This window comes from Epinephelus moara, chromosome 16, assembly GCF_006386435.1.
Source record: "Epinephelus moara isolate mb chromosome 16, YSFRI_EMoa_1.0, whole genome shotgun sequence".
Classification (NCBI taxonomy): domain Eukaryota; kingdom Metazoa; phylum Chordata; class Actinopteri; order Perciformes; family Serranidae; genus Epinephelus; species Epinephelus moara.
The window spans coordinates 24,188,265-24,207,263 of NC_065521.1; the positions used below are offsets into that span (position 1 = coordinate 24,188,265).

Genomic DNA, 18,999 nt, shown 5'->3' on the forward strand with positions numbered 1-18,999 from the left:
TGCCTTCTGCTAGCATTTTAGGACATTTACTGTAGAAGTGAGTCGTTTCCGGTAGGCTGTTCAAGAAAATAGTTAGTATTTTTAGCGAGCGACGGCTATAGTAAAAAAAACAAAAAAACAACAACGACGTATTTATTTCAAGGTAGCAAGTCAATTCGACATTTTTACAAAAATATATAGCAATTAAATGCCTGCGAATTATTTGTAAACATTGTTGACCCACAGCACGTGGTAAAAGGGAAATATCCGCCAACAGTCGTTTTCTTTTGAAAGGGTTTAACCGGAAGTTTGTGGTTGCCTAGAAACCAGGCTGTGAACATTCTAGTAGGGTTCCTCATTAGCCAGAATAGAGGCTAACAGCTGCAACTAAATTATGTTTTTCGTCTGCTGAGCTTCGTGTTGTCAGTAAATATGTCAAGCCGGGATCCTTTCCCCTCCAAAAAGTTTGAGAACGACTTCAGTCTGAGCGGCTTCCGGCTGCAGCAGGTGGGTTTAATGATTTAAACTTAATATCTGTGTGGTGTCCGTGTTACTTAGCTTAACAAAATATAAGCTAAAGGCTAAACCAAATGTTACTTAATGTGCTGAGATTTATTTCAAAATACAAATATTTTGGTACGTCAAAAGGCACTTTTCTCAATTTAATTTCAATTTAAATTCAATTCAAATAGCTTTATTGGCATGAACAAATATATGTTATTGCCAAAGTTATTATAATTTTCTCTATACATTAATTATTTTCTCTATTTAAGCAATCTACAAGGGTCAGATGTCCAACATACTGTTAACCAGTGATACTCAACTTGCGTCCTTTGGGCCAAATCTGGCCCCTGGTAGGCAGCTGGTTGGCCCCCCAACCATTTTCTAATTCACAATACAAATAAATTGATTCACACTGGGATTTTTTTATTTTATTTTATACTTCTAATATAACTACGGTGCTTGAGTACATACAAAAGTATCAAAATAGAGCTTGTTTATCAAAGAAGGTTCCTTCCATGCCCAGAATGTCCTTAATTCCTAGAAACACCCCTGCGTTCACCCTGTGTGGGACTGCTGTGACTGGCCCCTGGCCTCCTGTCATTATGCAAAAGTGGCCCCAGTTATTTTACATGAACATTATTGAAGTTACTAAATTTTGTGTTTTCTTGTCAGTTTGATACTGGGAATTAGTTACATGGCCTTATTAACCTCAGGCAAAAATATGCTGATGAGCTCTAACTAACCCCCTGCTAAAATATTACATGGCCCGTGGTTAACTGTGTGATATTTTACTTTAACACAAATGAGTTTAGAATCGTAACATGCAAGCACAAAACTGAAATAATTAAGCAATATCACACGAGAGGGAGTGATGTTGTACTGTGATATCGTCACGGCTGTGATTCGGTCGTAGGCACGAGGCCGCAGGCCGAGTGTCGAAGAATCAGCTGTGAGGCGGAGTGATACATACAGAGTGAAATAACCGTGATGTTGTACTCCAATATCATCACGGTTTTACTGTCTCTCGACCAATCAGATTGCAGGGCCGGAACTAACTGTTGTATAATTAAGGTTTTAAAACTGGATCTTGACACAGGAACTCACTTCAAAACAGGGCTTTAAAAGAATACCTCACCCACAAAATGACCATTTGTTTATCAGTTAGTCACCCTAAATTCACCAAGAAAACTTGGTATTTCTTGCGTGCCTCCACGGAAAATGGTGAATGTACTGATTTACTGATTGATTAGGGACTGTATTTACCTACAGCAAAACCATATGAAAACATCTGTTTGTAAACTGTCACACAACTGGTGCAGTGCAATCAAAGTCTCATTTATCCAGTCATGTGCTCAGGACTTCCCAAACATGCATTTTTGTGCTTGGGAAAGTACTGAACACACGACTGGATAAATGAGACTTTGATTATACTGCACGAGTTGTATGAGAGTTTGTAAAATTGATGTTTCGATAGAGTTATGCTGTTGTTAAATGTGGTCCCCAATCAACAAATCAATATGTTGACAAACTATATATGACAAACTAATTTTTCCTCATAAATACACGGCAATACGGCATGACTAACTGATATAAAAATAGTCATTTTTTTGGGTGAAGTGCTCCTTTAGGATCATTTAATTAATCTGGTCCAGTTGCAAGGCTCTTATCATATCAATTGAAACTGTGCCTTAGTTGTGCATATTCTAATCACATATCCCCAAAGTTGTATTTAAATCTCACAAACTGGTTGCCAACAGGACCTTGCCCAGTTTATATCTGGGCAAAGTATACCTTGGGAAATCAAATGATGGTGTTCAAACAGCACTTAGCAAATGGAAGAAAGTATCTAAATGTAAATATACAGAGTATGCACATGGTTAGCCTTGTATATCCTGTCCCCTATACAGTCACAAAAACTCATTTCTCCGAGGTTCTCATTTAAGCAAACTATATTTCCAAGCATTTTAAATTTTTCAAGAAACATTAACATTTCTGAAGTGTTTTTGTTCACTATAGGTTATAGCTAAAGCAACATGCTTGTTTGACATGTTTGAGCTCAGTCATTGTTTGCTTATTATGTGGATTTTATTAATTAAAGGGAATTAACATCTGTGGTAAATAAATAAGTTTGTCATTAATTTTTCCCCTTTCCCACTGTGCAGAGGAAAACATATGATAAACCAACTCACCTCGCCCAAACAGAGGAACCCTGGAGTCGCCTCCATGATACAGCCACTTTGTCCAGCTCTCGGCGGAGTGTTATGCATTATGAGCATCAGGTAAAATCCATTGCTGTGACCTTCACTTATGAAACCAGAAAGATATTTCAAGGTCAATACTTTGTATGCACCACTCTTTTTTTCAACATCAGGCTCCAAACGACAGCCTCGACTTCCACCTGAAGTCCGTCTACGATCACCACAAGGACTTCTTCTTGGGAAAGAACCAGATATTATACCAGAAGGAGACCGTCACTGAGGATCACAGGTGGGTGTTTGTGAATTTAGGTTTGTGGCCTGGCACAGTACAACTACACTGTGTTATAGTGGCATCTCAGGAGTCTAATTCAACCGTGTTAATCATTTTAAATGTTAACTTACAGGAAGGAGGAAAACTCAAAGCAGGACATGCTGGAAAAGGAACAAGAGACAGATATCAGAGTGTGGGTCGATCCACAGAGGCGCTCCATTTACAGCATTAAGTGAAGCACAGGTGACGTTTACTTATATTATAAACCCTAATAACTGCAGCAGGTGCGTGTGGAGAAACTAACATGAAGAAACCCTGAACATCTGATTTAAGTCCCAGAGTCTGACTCCAGCGTACCCCCACTAATGTTTTTGGGAGAATCTGGGTATGTGTGGAGTAAGGTGGGTCCAAAATAACAATACATGTCCTTTTTCCTCTCCACAGGGCTTGACCAGAGAGAATGATGGCAGCCTCTATTCAACACTACTACTATCTCTGCTGCCAACATGAGAGCCCCGTAAATAAAGGAGTTCTTTCAGTGATTTTTTTGTCCTGCTTGTGTTTATACAAACGCTGTGGAATGCAAATACAGTGATAAAAGAGATGCCTTTACACTGATGGTGTCAAGAATACAAATGAGGGAAGGTCAGATGTGAACATTCTAAATAAAGTTAACATAGCCATTTAGCACAGAAACAGCAGTATTTTATTAAAATATAAAAACGTTAACTGTTGAGGAAGAGATGAAACAGTTGCACATACAGTATTTTGCTTTCTCAAAAGTGGTTCTGCATTAATAGAAAAAATGTCTACCGCATCTGGACATAGTGTGGGGCTTGTCAAAGACTCTTTCCAAGGTCCATACAGCATATTCTATCTGAAATAAAACAGCTGAACACAAAATATTTATAATAAATGATAAACGTCAGTTGAATTTTTACAGTTGTAGAACTGGAGCTCGTTGAACTGGAAACTAATTTGCTTAGGTCAGGACAGGTCGGACGGTAGGTTCAAGCCCTGGCTTTTCGTCGGAGACACCGTTTGATGAAAGCCTTCTCGTCCCATTCGTTGGGAGGAAGCATTTGGCCACCGTTGTGGACGCAGAGGACGGTCATCTCCTCAGCGTACTTGAGATTCTGCAGCAACTGAGGAAAAATACAGCAGGCGCAAAGGTTGAGCAAAGTTGAGGGGTGACAATATAATACAGCAGATATACACATTCACACAAAACATGTTAAACCGATTATTACCGATGTTAACAGATTATTTTAACCACCCAGGGACAGCAGAAACAAGCCAAGAACACAAGACTGACATATCATCACCTTTTAAATTTATGAATATGTATATAGCAAACAGCTGCTTATTTACAAATACAGCAGAACCACACTTGGCATTAGCATTTATACAGAGTCATATTTCTGGCCACTTGATGACTGTAAGTCAATTCCTGAGGAATATATCTGACTCTTCAGCTGCTAAATGCTGTACTATATTCATCAGCTGGTCGCTAAATTTGTTCCTTGGTGCAGAGTAGATAGTTTACAGTGGGTTATTAGAATAGCTGAAAACAACGATAATAAGAGCAGTGAGAGTGAAACAAAACAGAAAAGTGGAAGGTCATAAAACCAAAACAATGAGCTGAAAGATGTTAAAACATTCTGTAGAGCTGAGGGGAACTGGAGAGTTGGGTGATAATGTTCTGTCCCCCTCTATCTCTCAGTAGTCATGTGATCCATTGTTAATATAAAAATACCAATTATAGCCACTTAAGCAGAATGCACAGCAGATGTACACAAACACACTCAGTGAGATCATCAGAAGGTACAAACACTCACTTTGGGAGTTATGAAGAAGTACTGGGATGTCGTCTCTTTGCAGGCTGTGCGGACCACAATGTCAAAGACTCTTCTCTCATTTACAGGATCCATTCCCTACACATAAGGGAGAAACAGTCTCAGTCACATCCACATACGCAAGCAGGCGTATATCAGGAGTATATCAACTTCACCTGTGTGTGTTAATGGTTTGCGTATGTGTAGAAAAAGTGACAAAAAAGCTGCTTTGCCAGCAACTTAAATAAGTGAAGAGAAAGGTCAATTTGTTAAATCATTAACAAACATGCAAAATCTTCAGAGGACAGAACAAATGGGTCTGGAACATGCTTTATCCCTGCATGTCTCAAGGCCTTTACACACCAGGGTTTTTTTTGATGGGACTAATTCACAAGTCACAAGAATATACTTTAACACAGAATGTGAATATTACGTGGCACAAAAGCAACAGAATTCTTTTCAGAGCAATGTACTGCTGCTGATATGAATAGTTTTGATGTAATATTTGCAGGCGAATATTTCCCATTTTCATGTCATTAATTCGTCACACCCCGGTGTTTAAAGGCCTTTAGTCTGTTTTATTATCTGAAGATGTGCTGCATTATTACCCCATTAATACCTAAATCTGGTGAAATGTTAGAACATGGGTTGAGGATCCAGTGATTAATTGCTGGTGTAGGTTGGACCCTAGAGCACCACGTCATGGCCAATTATAAAGCGTTTAAATTTTGGCTCATGAATCCTAAAATGTGAGACTAAGAACCCTTTTTCCTGGACTCACTGTATGTCTGCTTCTTCTGCAGCTCTGTTTTAATGTACATGTTCTCACAGAAGAAAAGCTGTTGCGACTGTGTGTGTTTAAGTGTGTGAGTGTGACTACCTGGTTGATCTCATCCACCACTCTGAAGGGGCAGCGGTTGAGCTCCTGCAGGGCCATGAGGTAGAGCATTGTGGAGACGCTGCGCTCTCCTCCGCTCTGATGGTGGGCGGTCAGCTCGTGGAGCTGAGTGCTGCTGTGGAACTTCACTCGAATTCGGATCCCATATTTGTCATACTCTTCCTGCAATGACAGACAGCATTTAATGGGGGGAAAATTCTAATTGTTACAAATACCAACATCTTATGTGAATGATTAATTATGAGCAATACTCATCGCTTACATAAAATACAGGAAATGACCACTGAAACTGCACTTTGCAACTCCCACAAGATGTCAGCGTGTGTTTTGTTCCCTGCGTGTGAGCATTTACCTCATTCTCTGAGTGCAGATCAACCTCTCCTGCACACTGCATGGAGCGGAAGAAATCACTGAACTTGCCATTGATCTGTTCCACCAGCTGCTTCAGCGGGTTCAGCCAGCGCTCCTTCGCCTGTGAGACACACACACACAGATCACGTTATCAAGGATGGCCTGCTGTCATAAAAGAAATCACAGAAAGAACCACATTTCTTAACCAAAAAAAAATCACTTAAGGATCACTGCAGTGACAGATCATGTACCTCAGATATGTTCTGCCGGTAGGCATTCAAGGCGTTGGTCTTCTCTTCCAGCTCTTTCTCCAGATGTTTGATCTCCTGCTCTCTCCTGTTGTACTCCTCGACAACCTTTGAAGAGAAGGAGAGAATTAACGAGGGTACATGACAAGATGTATTCACACTCAAAATTTATGTCCAAAAAATTAAGTAAGCCAACAATAAATACACTGCTTAGAAGAAATTAATAAATTACAATAAAACAGCACTTTCCTACAAAAGGCTGTTTCTAGTGAACTCTAATATTTAAAAAAAAAAAAAAAAAAAAAGGACAACACAGATGGTTTGAAATCTATCTAATTCCTGAGTTTGCTTTCTGAGAATAAAGTTATGATTATACAGAAATAATTTCAGCTGATTCTCATGTGTTCTTACACTTTCACTGAGGCCAGTGAAGCACTCAGCTCTGGACCGCTCCTCGTTCAGCATGGCATCGATCTCGTCCAGCGTGTCAGGCAGTTTGCTGAATGCCTGCGTCCATGAAAAATAAGAACCGTGAACATTTGATTAATTAATATTACTAACATTTTGTGTTCAAAAACCTCCACAGCAGTGACTGGAACACATGAGAAGGATAGTTTTATTTAGCAACATAACAAACAGTGATAAAGACTAACATTACGCAGGTCTTCAGGTAATGACTCATCAAGTTGCATCCTGCAGATCGTTTTTGCTCTCTTCAGAAGGCCTTTGCATTGTTCTGTCAGCTGGATCTTCCTCTGCTCCAGACGGCCGCATTTTTGCTACAAGAACATATGTGATGCAGAACAAGGAGTAGATCATGACATACAGGAGTTAATATCACGAACAGTCCACCAGGATAGATGTATATAAAGGTGTGTGTGTTACGCTTACATCGAGGGTCTTGAGTTCAGAAGCACCTTCTCGACAATCATTCTCCAGCTTGGCCTTCTCAGCTGTCAACCCCACCGTCTCCAAAGCCAGGTGCACCTTCTCCATGGTCAGCTTGGCTCTCAGCTACAGACGATGGAGAGACAAGGGAAATGGAGGGCGCAAGGAAAGTCAGCAAAATGGCAGAGGCAGATTATAAAGGACAGGTGTGCACTTTTAAATGTTAAATGTCTCCCCTTTTGTAATGGCCGCAAAAAGTTTTTATGCAGAACATTATGATGTCACAGTGAAGATGACCTTTTACCTTTTGGATATAAAATGTCATTACTACATCATTTTATCCTATGAGACATTTGTGTAAAATTTTGTCATAATTAGCTTATGAATTCTTGAGTTATGGCCAACAACCGTTTTTGTGGAGTCACAGTGACCTTTGACCAGGGAGGGAGGGACAGACATACTGCCTCCAGTCATGGCTTCCACCAGTGCTGAGGCATAAAAATCTTCTCTAAATATCATCCTACCACAGCTATCAAATCTAAAGCAGTTATGGTTCAAAGTCTTCATGTATCCGTACCTTCATTTGGGCCATGAACGCTGCGACTATGGACACCTTCTGGGCATTAACAGCTGCGATTTTTTCTTTAGTCTCCTCTTCAATCTTCTTCAGGTCAATAACACTCCGCTCCATCTGCCTCAGACTAAACACATGGGAAGAGGAAGTTAGACCAATTAAGATATATTTGCATTCATCAATCTAACACAACTCTACAGAGAAAATTTACTAAAAGTATTTCAGACAGACTTGCCTGTCCTGTTTGGTGCTGATTTTCTGCTCCAGTTGCCTCTTTTTGCCCTTTACTTCAGACAGGTGCTTCTTCTCTGCCAACAGTTCGTTATCACGGCGATCCAGTGCAGCGGCCTCTGCCTGCAGGGCCTTCAGCCGCTCGTCGATGTCTCGTAACTTCACCTCACAGGCCTAGTCACAGAGGGGTTAACAGTTAAACTCTAACATGTTAGATGTTTCAAGGTATACTCGAAGGAGCACCAGATTTATGAAATGCTGCAGTTAAAAAAAGGAAAGGGCTATGCCTCTCTCCCTCACCTTCATCTGCTGCTCCAGCTGCCGTTTCTGTTCGGCGTCCACGGTGATGGTGAGGTACTGGGAAGGGTGAACTGCGGAGTTACTGGTGCTGATCTTGTTGGAGTAATGGGACCTCTTTAATGTGTACCTCTCCTCTGTTGTGTATAACACCCTGAGGTAGGGCTCCTCAATCACCTGTGAGAGAGAAAATGACAGATGAAGATCGAGGTCAGCAGTGGCGCCTTTTTAATAAAAGAAAAAGACAAAATACAAACACTGAGAACTCCTCGCAAATTCTCTGAACTTCAATGATCCTGCTGGGAAATGTCGGGAGAAGAATGTACGGCTGTCAGATATAAAATACAGACATAAAATACAGTACAACTAAATCAGACAGTGATAAAATGCATCTTTAATTGACTAAAAGCACTTGGTCCAAATAAATAATTGAATTGGGTGATTATATGATTATTATGGGTGTCTGCATCTCAACCTACAACAATTCTCTTCACATCCAGCAGTAAATTCACTGCAGAAGTTTAATTTTAAATGAGATTTACTTCCCTAATTCTCTGCTGTTTGTTGTGGGAAGTTGAATAATGTGGGAAGAGGCACGTACCGTTTTAATCATGGCTTTAGTCTGGTCATTGCCCACAGGGACATCATGCACCTTGTACTGGTGACAGAGGTAACTCATCACCTCATCAGGGGCGTCAAACATCTCACGCAGGTAGGTGAAGAAACCAAAACGCCTTCGAATAAGTAAGAAAATTAAACATCAAGTATGTATAAAACTAAAAAGTAATGATCACAGACACAATTACAACAATAATAGACCATAAAATAAATACAGTTGATGTTGATTTCAGGTTATTAAGCCTCAAGTAAAATAAATTTTCTCTCACTTCAGGGACTCAATATTTAGGGATGGCTTCCTGCCAGAACACGACTCCACTGGAGCAGAAATGGAGTTCACTTTCAAGTTCATCTTGTCACGGACCTGAGGGTCGGGACAGATCAAACGAAACTTCTTATTTGGGAGGGTAAAGACTGGAGGTCACACACAAAGTTCTGGTTTGTCTGACAGTTTGGACAGAGAAGGATTTTCATCCTCCACCCAGAGTCAACATGACATCATAACCTGCAGCGCACTGACCTCAGTCATGAACTTCTCCATGTCGTCTTTTCTCTGGAAGACAAATGCCCGCAGATCGTGGAATGAGATGTGGTTCTCCACGTACTTAGCATAGCGATGATCTTTCACATTGATCTGAGGAAAGAGGACAGGATTATCATGTGGACTATGCAACTGAAACAGAGAGCATCACACTCACAATACTGACTGCTGTCAAATGTTTTGTGAGAGTCACTACGATGAGATTTCGTAAGAATAAGAATAAAATCAAGAAATTAACCTTCTGTCAGTCTGCTTTATGTACTTGCTGTGCTAATACTTTATTTTAACATTTATAAGCACTTCATAAACGGTTTATAATACACTGTAATGTAGTTGTATGCAAATGTAAGGACATTTCCCAGTGTTAATTAATGCATAGCGTTTGTCAACTATATCGTCATTAATAATGTGTTTATTCAGCCTTAAATTATGGTGCACACAGGAGGAGTTATATCTACATTATAGTGTTACAAACATTTTATTAAAAGTTTATATTCTGCTTACAGATTTTAATGGGGTGGGGTTAAAATAAAGTGTTATCCACATGATTTAGTGGGACTCACCACCAGCATCATGGGCTCATGGACATTTCCATGAAAGAGATGTTTGTGCTGTCTGAGCCACTGGAGGGCAGTGTGTGTGTCCTTGTGGCGTCCTCGCAGCTTCTCCTCTTTGGCATTCATCATGTTGTTCATGTCCCTGAGCTTTCTCTCCAACACTGGCAATTAAAATAAATACACATCGTCCACATGAACCACATTCTATGCTGTAAAAGTAAGCAGCATCTTATGTTAAAGTGGAAATAGACAAGCTTTCTGCTTTAATTTATCATTATGAAGTTTATGTTGATTGCACAATGTTATGGCTAAAAAGTTAGGGATGCACCGATCCCATACTGACATCAGATATTGGGCCAATAGTGACACAAACAGCTGGATCAGTATCAGTAACAATGGGGCAGATCTATTCAGATAAATTCTGCATTAATGTCTGGTTACACGTGTGTGTACTACATCATGCGTCAGCAGTGTGACGAATAGCTGAGGGAGCTAACAACAATCTCTTTAATTAAAAACTGGTATTGGACTGGTACGCTGTACTGGCTGACGCCCAAAGCCCAGGTATCAGTATCAGGACTAAAAAAAGGTGAAGTGGTGTGTCCCCGTATAGACACCACTGGCATTTAGAATGGTTCTCTATACACCTTGCTTTCACAATGCCAATTTTGTCTGCCATTGAGTACAATCTGCCGGGAAAATGAAGGCTCAAGTTACGGCACAAAGGAAGGGCTTCAACCACTGTGCAACCAAAACTGGAAGAAGATGGTGCTTTTGTTTGCTCCCAGTAGCTGTGAGTAGCAACCCTCGGTAACCAAAGAGTATCAATGTTTGTTCTTTGCCGTTATTATCCCCAGTAGCAGAAATGGTGGACGGTGAACACCTAAAGTAACTGTGGGAACTGTGGTAGCTGTCAGGCTCTGAGGAAAATGGAAAACAAATCTGTTGTCTTTGTGACAGCGGCATCAACAATAATACCACTCGTAAACGCTATGGGGGGAAAAGTTGTATGTCTCCACTTTAAATAATTAGATTTATGTAACCTGCATAGTTTATGAGAAACTCACTTTTGTACTCAGCATGGAGGTTGTCCTTCTCCCTGCGCAGATCGGATTTCTCTCCTTCGATCTTGGCTCTCTCCTCCCGCATGTTCCTTAGCTCGACATTGACGGCATTGATCCGCGGTGTCACATCGGGTTGGTCGCCAACTTTGGCGAGCTCTGCCTTCAAGTCATCAATGGTCCGTCTGGTGTTGCTGATTCTCTTCTGGTGGTCTTCCTCTTCCGTCTGCTTCAGCCTCAGCGCTTGCTTGATATCGTCAATCTTTAGAGAAGAACAGGGAGAGTTTTCATTCATTATAAACGACAGCTGCAGATAAAGTCTACCTTAATCTGTGCTAAAGTGTATTAAAATAAGGCATTAGCTAAAGCTATTAAAGAAAATACTGATTGTGTTATTTGAATGGCAATTTCTGTTATCATCTCTTCTGACTTGATACTAAGCTGGCAAAGCATTATTTTTAAATTAACTGACTCATTTGGGATCTTTCCCCCCAAAAAATAATTTGCTGTAATTAGTTAAAGCAATCAACAAATGTGGAGTGTGAAGGAAGTGTAAACTGAGCCATGAAAAGATAAAACAGGAGGACATTCTTGGGTGCAGGGTCCCACAAGGCGTCTACACGTATCAAACACTTAAATTTAGTACTTTTTAAGCCCATTTCAAGATAATTTTCACCAAGTTAAAGACATTGCTAGACTTTTCAAGGACCTGCAGCCTCCCTGTCTCAGATAGAAGTCCTTTTAAAGTAAAGTGGCATGTTCATTGTCGGCTTGTTACAGTGGATGTCAACAACACTGATCACTTGTTATCAGCTGTGAGGGCTGTAAGTTTTCTAACTCTTTCTGAGTCTCACCTCTTTGTTTTTTCGATCCAACTGATCTTGTTTCTGTTTGCACTTCTGAGACGCGTCTTTGATAGCAGCAGTCTGAAAAACAAAATGCTCACATTATCATCATAATTCTATCACAAACATTATATTCAGGTATTCATTCTACTGCTAAAAAACATGCTCAAAAATCCTGGCATCTCATTTTAATTATGACATTAAACCTACTTTCGAGAGGTTTATAACTGATTTTGATTACTACTGCTTCATATTCAGTGAAGATGTGTTTTTAAGGAATGAACCCACACTACATCATAAATAGCTGGCAGGATTCTCAAGTGTGCCGCTCTTTAATGTCTTAATATTTTTATTATGAGTTTCCGTGGGCAGCATAATGCTCTGATTCATTTAAAAGGCACTTAATTCATGTGTAATCCTCATGGATGCCCAAAGAGGCTTTTCATAAACAATTATAAGTGCATCAAAACTATGAGTGCGAGCTAACGGCCAGACCTCTCAGCTACATGAATACACACAGATCATTAATACTAAGTATGCTGAAAGTAAAATACAAAAATAAATCATTAATCATGTTCCTTCTTTCAGACCTAAGTGTCGTACTGTAGACCTATCAGAGAGTAGTAACACTTGTTTTTTCACCTTAGCCTTTATTTGTGCATCAGTTGGTTTCATCTGGTTGTCAATCAGATGGATCTTCCTCAGCATGGGAGCCTGGGACTGCTTCAGGGCAGAGAGCTGCTTCTTGGCCTCATCTCGCTCCTTCTTCACACCCTCTTGCTCCTTACGGGTGGTCTCGTACTCCTAGCATCGGAGGGACAGGATCAAAACAGACACAAGAATTCAGTTTTACTCTGACTGCGCGCTGTGTTTATTTGTCTCTCCCCCTCATACACAGTGTGTAATTTCCACCACTCACCACCCATGGTTTCTTCTTGTCAAGCAACTCAATCACGTCCAGATGCCTCTTCTTTTCGTAGTAGCGGTTCACGTCATGTTTGTTCCTCTCGTTCCTCTGCTTGGCCTTCTCCAGGAAACTGGCCTTCTCCTTCACAACATTCTAAAAAGAAACCAGCAACAATAATGGAAAACCTAGAAGAGCCCGAGGTCTGAAATGCTGCATTTACATCTTCTAAATATGGGGAAAAGTTAAATAATGGATGGTGCAACTGTGATATGTTTTTTTTTTTAAACATTTGAGCTGTGACAAAAAGAAGGAAGGGGATGTTCACTGAAAGGGATTCTAAAAAATCCACAGCTCTTTGAATTGCATGAATTATATTTACCTCCAGTTCTCGTTCTCTGTTGCGGAAGTTTTTGAGCTCACAGTGATACTCGTACATCTCTGGTGGTCCCACTGACTTCTCAGTTGCCTCCAGCAACTCAATTTTGGACATCTTGGCAAACTCTCCCACTTTTTCCTGTATGGATACACCAACCACATCAACAGGAAATCAGAAAACAGTGAGAAAAGTATTACTGGGGATAACATTTAAGGCAAGTTAGAATTGTTTAAGTAAAGATTTGCATGCATAAAATGTGACCCACATCGGCCCACTGACCCCTTGATTAAATACTGACAAATACATTTGAAAATGAGATTTATATAATTCACACAAATGATACCTGCACTGTGCAAATATCCCATAATGTGACAACTCTACTTTAACAGCCTGACCCAATGGACAATTTCAGCAGCTATTTTAATAACTGGCACAAACATACCTGAGGCAGAAACTGGCAGAGGTTGCTGACTTGGATACGCAGAGCCTTGACTTCTTCTTCCACTGCTTTCTGGTTGCAGTGTCTTCCATTCAGCATCCACAGCGACTGATTGTTCTCCACATGGATCTCTCGGTTAATCACTACATTACCACCAACCTTGTGCCTGGAATAACAACAAAGAATTATTATTCCTAAATCATTAAATAGCTGTAACACCTGCTGGCAAAACAGTGATATCATCTTAGGTTAAACTGTCTGTATTTCTAAAATGCTGAGTTATGTTAGCAAGATTAATATATCATGATTTCTAAATTGCTTTATCTGAAATTTCTGAATACATGCAACACAAATGTATTTCACCTTTATAATAGCTTGATATTAGTAAAGTAACTCTTTCACATAACTTACAGTTCAATCTCAATGAATCCCTTATGGCACCCACGTTTGACATACAGCCCAACCTACAGAAAAAAATAAACAAATAGTTTCAATAATCATCATCAGATTTGTAATTAATTTATCTGTCAGCTTAAACATCTTTAAAACTATTTGACTATTTGACAGCAAATTGTATTATTTATGGAGAGTTTGGTCGAAATAATTTAGATTTAAAGGTAAACATGAGAATGATTAACTTTTGGGTACATTTAATTAGTCATAATACAGCAAAAATCTCTTTGACTGTGTTTATTGTTTTCAAGACTTTGTATGATGACAATATTTTTCAGTGTAAATGGATTTCCAAAGTTAAAAATATTCTTGATGATTGTGGTTTATCGTACTTATGGCATGACGCTGGACGGATGAACCCTAAATATTTAAATTAATGATCGAACATAGATTATCTGACATGGAACTACAGAGATGGCATGAGAAATTACAAAGTAACCTTTTAGGTGATAGTTATAAATTGTTTAAAACTGATTTCACTTTTGAACCATATCTGATTATGTTAAGACCTGCTGAAAGAGTTTGTTTGTCTAAGTTTTGGTGTGGAAATCATAAGTTACCTATCTCTGAGCGCAGGTATGATCGTGAAAATGTCCCCCGGAAATGTACTCTTTGTTTGACTGGCAATCGAGGAGACGAATATCACTATGTACTTGTGTGTTCTTTTTTTGATAAAGAGAGAAGAGTTGGTCGGACAGTTCTATAGAGCAAATCCAAATATTTATAAGTTTCAAAAGTTAATGTCATCTCGAAAAGTAAAGGTCTTGTCAAATTTATTGAAACTTTTAAAGAAAATCTTGAATAGTTTCTCTTGATTTGTTTTGACTTGTATGTATGTACACAAATTCTGTTTTATTTATTTTGTTGTGCATTGGCTGCCGCCTGTTCTGATTTGTTATTTTTTTTGTCTGCCCCTTATACCCCGGGGAGGGGTCAAAAGGAATAAATGAAATGAAATGAAAACTGACTGGCACTGGTTCAGGGATCTGAGTAAAACCATTACAAGCAGTGTAAGAGGATAACCAAAGACACTCAAATATCAGTGCCTACTACCTACTGCAAGCAGTTGCTATCAGCTGAAAACCTTTAATGTATTAACCCTTATATCATGCGTTTTATTTAATCACTGGTCTTTGGAAAGAAATCAAAGTCGGGCCAAGTCCAGAGTACTTCTACCAGTGCTGTTTACCTTATCACCTCTGCCCAGGATAGCAGTCTTGCCAGCCAGACCCAGACAGATGGCACATACGATGCTCGACTTGCCAGTTCCATTGGCTCCAACAATCATGTTCAGATTAGGTCCAGGATACACCACAGAGTAGTCATAGGTCCTGTGGGAGCACAAGGTAGGTATTTAAGGTTTCCCTGCAGGGTCTTACAACAGAGGTGGGCCACCTCCACTAACATCCAAAAATATTATAAAACTGAAAAACTTTTACAAATTAAATTTGTGTCCCATAAAAGTACTGATGAGAGCGCTTTCTGTTTTAACGCCCCTAAACTCTGGAATTCGTTATCTCTGGATATTAGAATGGCGAGCTCCCTCGATATCTTTAAACGTAAATTTAAGACCTACCTTTTTAATCTGGCTTTTAATATGGAGTTACATTACAGTCTTGATTCCTCAGTTTTAACCATTGGTTTTTCCCTTCTTTATTCTGTTTTATTTATTTATCTATTTACTCTCTTTTTATTCCGTGGAGTTTTAATCATCTTTTTTGCTTGGTTTGCTTTTTAATATTTTATTGTTTTGTGTCCAATTTTGCCATGTGAAGCACTTTGGGCTGCATGTTTGTATGAAAGGTGCTATATACATTAAGCTGAGCTGAGTTGTTTAAAACCTAAGTGGAAGGCAGGGAGTTCAAGCACTTACAACACAGACAATCCTTCAAATATTTAGCACCCAGGGAGGTCATCTGGTTGTACTAGTTGAAGCTTTTTGACAGCCACCTTGCTGTGGGTGTTGACTCCAAGAGGCTGTAGTTTGTGGTGCAGGTGAAGTATATTACTCCATACTAAAGGTGTGTCACATTTAGTGTAGTCTATTTATTTAGTAGGACAGACTGCTCACTTTAGTAAATGAAATATTTATTCAGTCTACCCTCTTTGTTATAAAGGGGGTGAACAATATAATAGAAATACCTTTTGGTATAAAACAGGTGAACAGCATCACAGTCAGCAACCAAAATGGCCACGAGTAATCCAAACAAAAGCTGCATGACAGAAGTGTTGCACCATACTGGTTTTAACCAGGTGTACCTAATAAACTGACAGCTGGAAAAAAAAGTGAACATTATTCAAACGTTAGCCATCATAGAGACTTGACTTGGACTCCTCCCTTAAGATCCTGAAGATGATTTAGTGTCCAACTCAAGACTTGTATTTAATTTGTCACTTAACGTCTTTAATTGGAGCTAAAATATATAATATTTAGACATGATTTGGTGACTTACAGTGTGAATACATCGGTTTAACATGACACTAGTGGAGCAACTGACACACCCCTGGTTTCTAGCATATAAACTCAGTGGGTTAACGGTTTGGTCATGCTTACACAGATACAAACAACCTTGAATCAGTGCCAAGTTAATGTGCAAGCATGTTTGCTAGCTTAGCCGTTTAGCTACCAGCAGGGTCTATGACACTGTACCAGGCTGGCGGCGGTTAAGTTTCGGTTTGTAGATGTCGTCCTGTGTGTGGTTGAGTGACAGCTGAGCAGCAGTAACTTACAGGAAGTTTTTCATGGTGAGCCGAACTATGGATCCCTCCACAAAATTGCCCTCTCCTCCGTTTCCGTTGGGCTGGCTGCCTGTAAACACGCTGGCCCCGCTGCTAACGGTCTGTGAGCTGCTGGTGACATGACTGGTTCGTCGTCTTTTGCCGGACGAAGCCATGGTGAAGATAAAAAAGAAGCCTGCCTAGGAAACTACAGGCAGGCTCGTTCACCCTCGCGCGCTTCGCCTAATGGTTACTGAAAGCCGGTTGGACAAAAGAGATCACGTGTATACACAAAGACCAGCGTCATCAACAAAACTAACGTTCATTATCGCGAGACTTTATTTACAGCTTGATAAATACTCTTAGGAATAAAACGTTTCTCAACTGCCCTCAACCATCAAGTCTTATGTGTTATTTGTTGGCTATTGGCACTTGTAAAAAATTTACAAATAACATAATTGCATATGACTCAAAAAAATATATTGATGTGAATGTATTATATAAATTCAGCTGATTGTTAATAGTGATAAATATTGTGTTGGTATTAAAATAAGAGATATCTCCTGAAAAAGATGTGTAGGAGGGATCTAGTTCTTTGGAGTACAAAAAAATCTATTTGTCATGTGCTCCTGCTTTATATATACAAAAATATCCTGGATGGAATTTAGGATTATTGGTTTTATTAATGGGGAAATTCCATGTAAATATAAAAATATGACTGACTCCACATGTAATATGTTATACAGTTGCAGCAGTATACCAGTTTCAGGGTATACTGTGGTATGAAAATTGATGGTTATACCGTGTACATTTGCTTACCTACAGCTGATCTCCTGCACATGCAAATCTCCTTTCCTGCATGACGGCCTGTCAGACTTTATACACATACTTCCATTATAAAAATGTTTTGTGTCAGTGAATATAAAAGGTCTGTCAAACCAAAATTAGGCTTCTGTATTAATTCTTGTAAGGGTCAAATGGTCATAGTAATTGTGTGATACCGTATACCGTGAAACCATATTTTCGGAAATGGTTATTGTACTGTGAAAATCTCATACCGTTGCAACCCTAGTTGCAAAGAACATAGTGAAGACTTATCCTTTTATTAGTATTATTTTATTCATTAGTTTCCTTTATTCATGAATAGTCCCTGGTTATATCCCGATTACCAGGTCTGATGTGATGTGTGATCATATGTTGTTTTTTATGAAACTAGAGAGGTGTTGATTCATCTTTACAGTCATTTTGGAGAATGTAATTTGTCGTGCTGTGGAATTGTTTTATATTATCATACCAAGAGATGTTTTAGTATTCATTCTACCCTCATAAAGTTAATGGAAACAGATCATTATGGTGGGGTTTATTGCAGGTTTTTTTTTATTAAGACTTAATTGGTGTCGGCTAGGTGTAAGCCTTCCTAATAAACTGGCCACTGAGTGTATACATAGACTACTGTTCCTTTTATTTGAAAAGACAGATAAACAGGAGGGAAGGAGACAGATGAGGTTGAACAAATGAGGCCATGATTTTGCTGTGAGACATAAGAGAAGAGGTTCATATTTTTTTCAAGTCCACCTTAAAACAATAGGCCGCTGACATGTCCATGTAGGCTGCATTTACAGAGGATGAAGTGATTCCTCCTGATGCCCGATGCTCCGTGCAAAACTGCACTATGAAGTTTAGCTGAAGCTAATACAATGCTTCGGCTGTTTAGTTAGTCAAATGAGGTGGGGATCTACCAAAGTTATGTTACATTTTACATTGTTATTCTAGCACAAACTCCCACCTTGTGTGTCCCCAGTTATTTGTTGCTGGTGACACTGAGAGGGCGTTTTAAGCTAAAATACACGGCATACACAATTTGCTTAACCGGGACTGCAAAGGTCTCACATGCATTGGTGTAGGAGAGGTTTTACGCATGCATACAGGGTATACCAACCTCTTTTTCTGGACATTCTACAGTATACCCACCTATCACCCAAAAAGGTCACAGGAATAAACAGGAGAGTATACCCACTTCCTTCTCAGCAACATACCCATCTACCAAGCAGTACACCTACCTCATCAACTACCACTTGCTTGAGAAATTTCTTTATAGCCAGTATGGACAGGAACTATTACAGCAGCCAATGATACTTTCAAGGTATATATGACTATGTATTGTGTCAACACAGGTTTAAAAAAATGTGAACCTATCCTTTAAACGGGAG

The 18,999-nt window shown here is 39.5% G+C and overlaps 2 protein-coding genes across 2 annotated transcripts; one reads left to right on the top strand and one right to left on the bottom strand.

Annotated features, from left to right (window-relative positions):
- Positions 1 to 287: 287 nt before the first annotated feature.
- Positions 288 to 3,492, top strand: cfap276 (cilia and flagella associated protein 276). Its single transcript, XM_050065629.1, has 5 exons — positions 288 to 486; positions 2,646 to 2,762; positions 2,855 to 2,970; positions 3,086 to 3,195; positions 3,397 to 3,492. The coding sequence occupies exons 1-4, from the start codon at positions 412 to 414 to the stop codon at positions 3,186 to 3,188; spliced, it is 411 nt and encodes a 136-aa protein (XP_049921586.1). The 5' UTR covers positions 288 to 411; the 3' UTR covers positions 3,189 to 3,195; positions 3,397 to 3,492.
- Positions 3,493 to 3,616: 124 nt separating this feature from the next.
- smc5 (structural maintenance of chromosomes 5) lies at positions 3,617 to 17,043 on the bottom strand. The gene is made up of 24 exons (XM_050065628.1): positions 16,802 to 17,043; positions 15,261 to 15,402; positions 14,030 to 14,082; positions 13,622 to 13,784; positions 13,183 to 13,317; positions 12,816 to 12,956; positions 12,539 to 12,700; positions 11,906 to 11,977; positions 11,058 to 11,313; positions 9,997 to 10,151; positions 9,413 to 9,526; positions 9,162 to 9,256; positions 8,876 to 9,008; positions 8,278 to 8,451; positions 7,982 to 8,151; positions 7,750 to 7,873; positions 7,176 to 7,298; positions 6,938 to 7,063; positions 6,696 to 6,791; positions 6,288 to 6,392; positions 6,038 to 6,157; positions 5,668 to 5,847; positions 4,791 to 4,886; positions 3,617 to 4,097 (listed from the first exon to the last, which is right to left on the bottom strand). Exons 1-24 carry the CDS (start codon positions 16,963 to 16,965, stop codon positions 3,963 to 3,965), a joined length of 3,234 nt encoding a protein of 1,077 aa, XP_049921585.1. The 5' UTR covers positions 16,966 to 17,043; the 3' UTR covers positions 3,617 to 3,962.
- Positions 17,044 to 18,999: the final 1,956 nt, after the last annotated feature.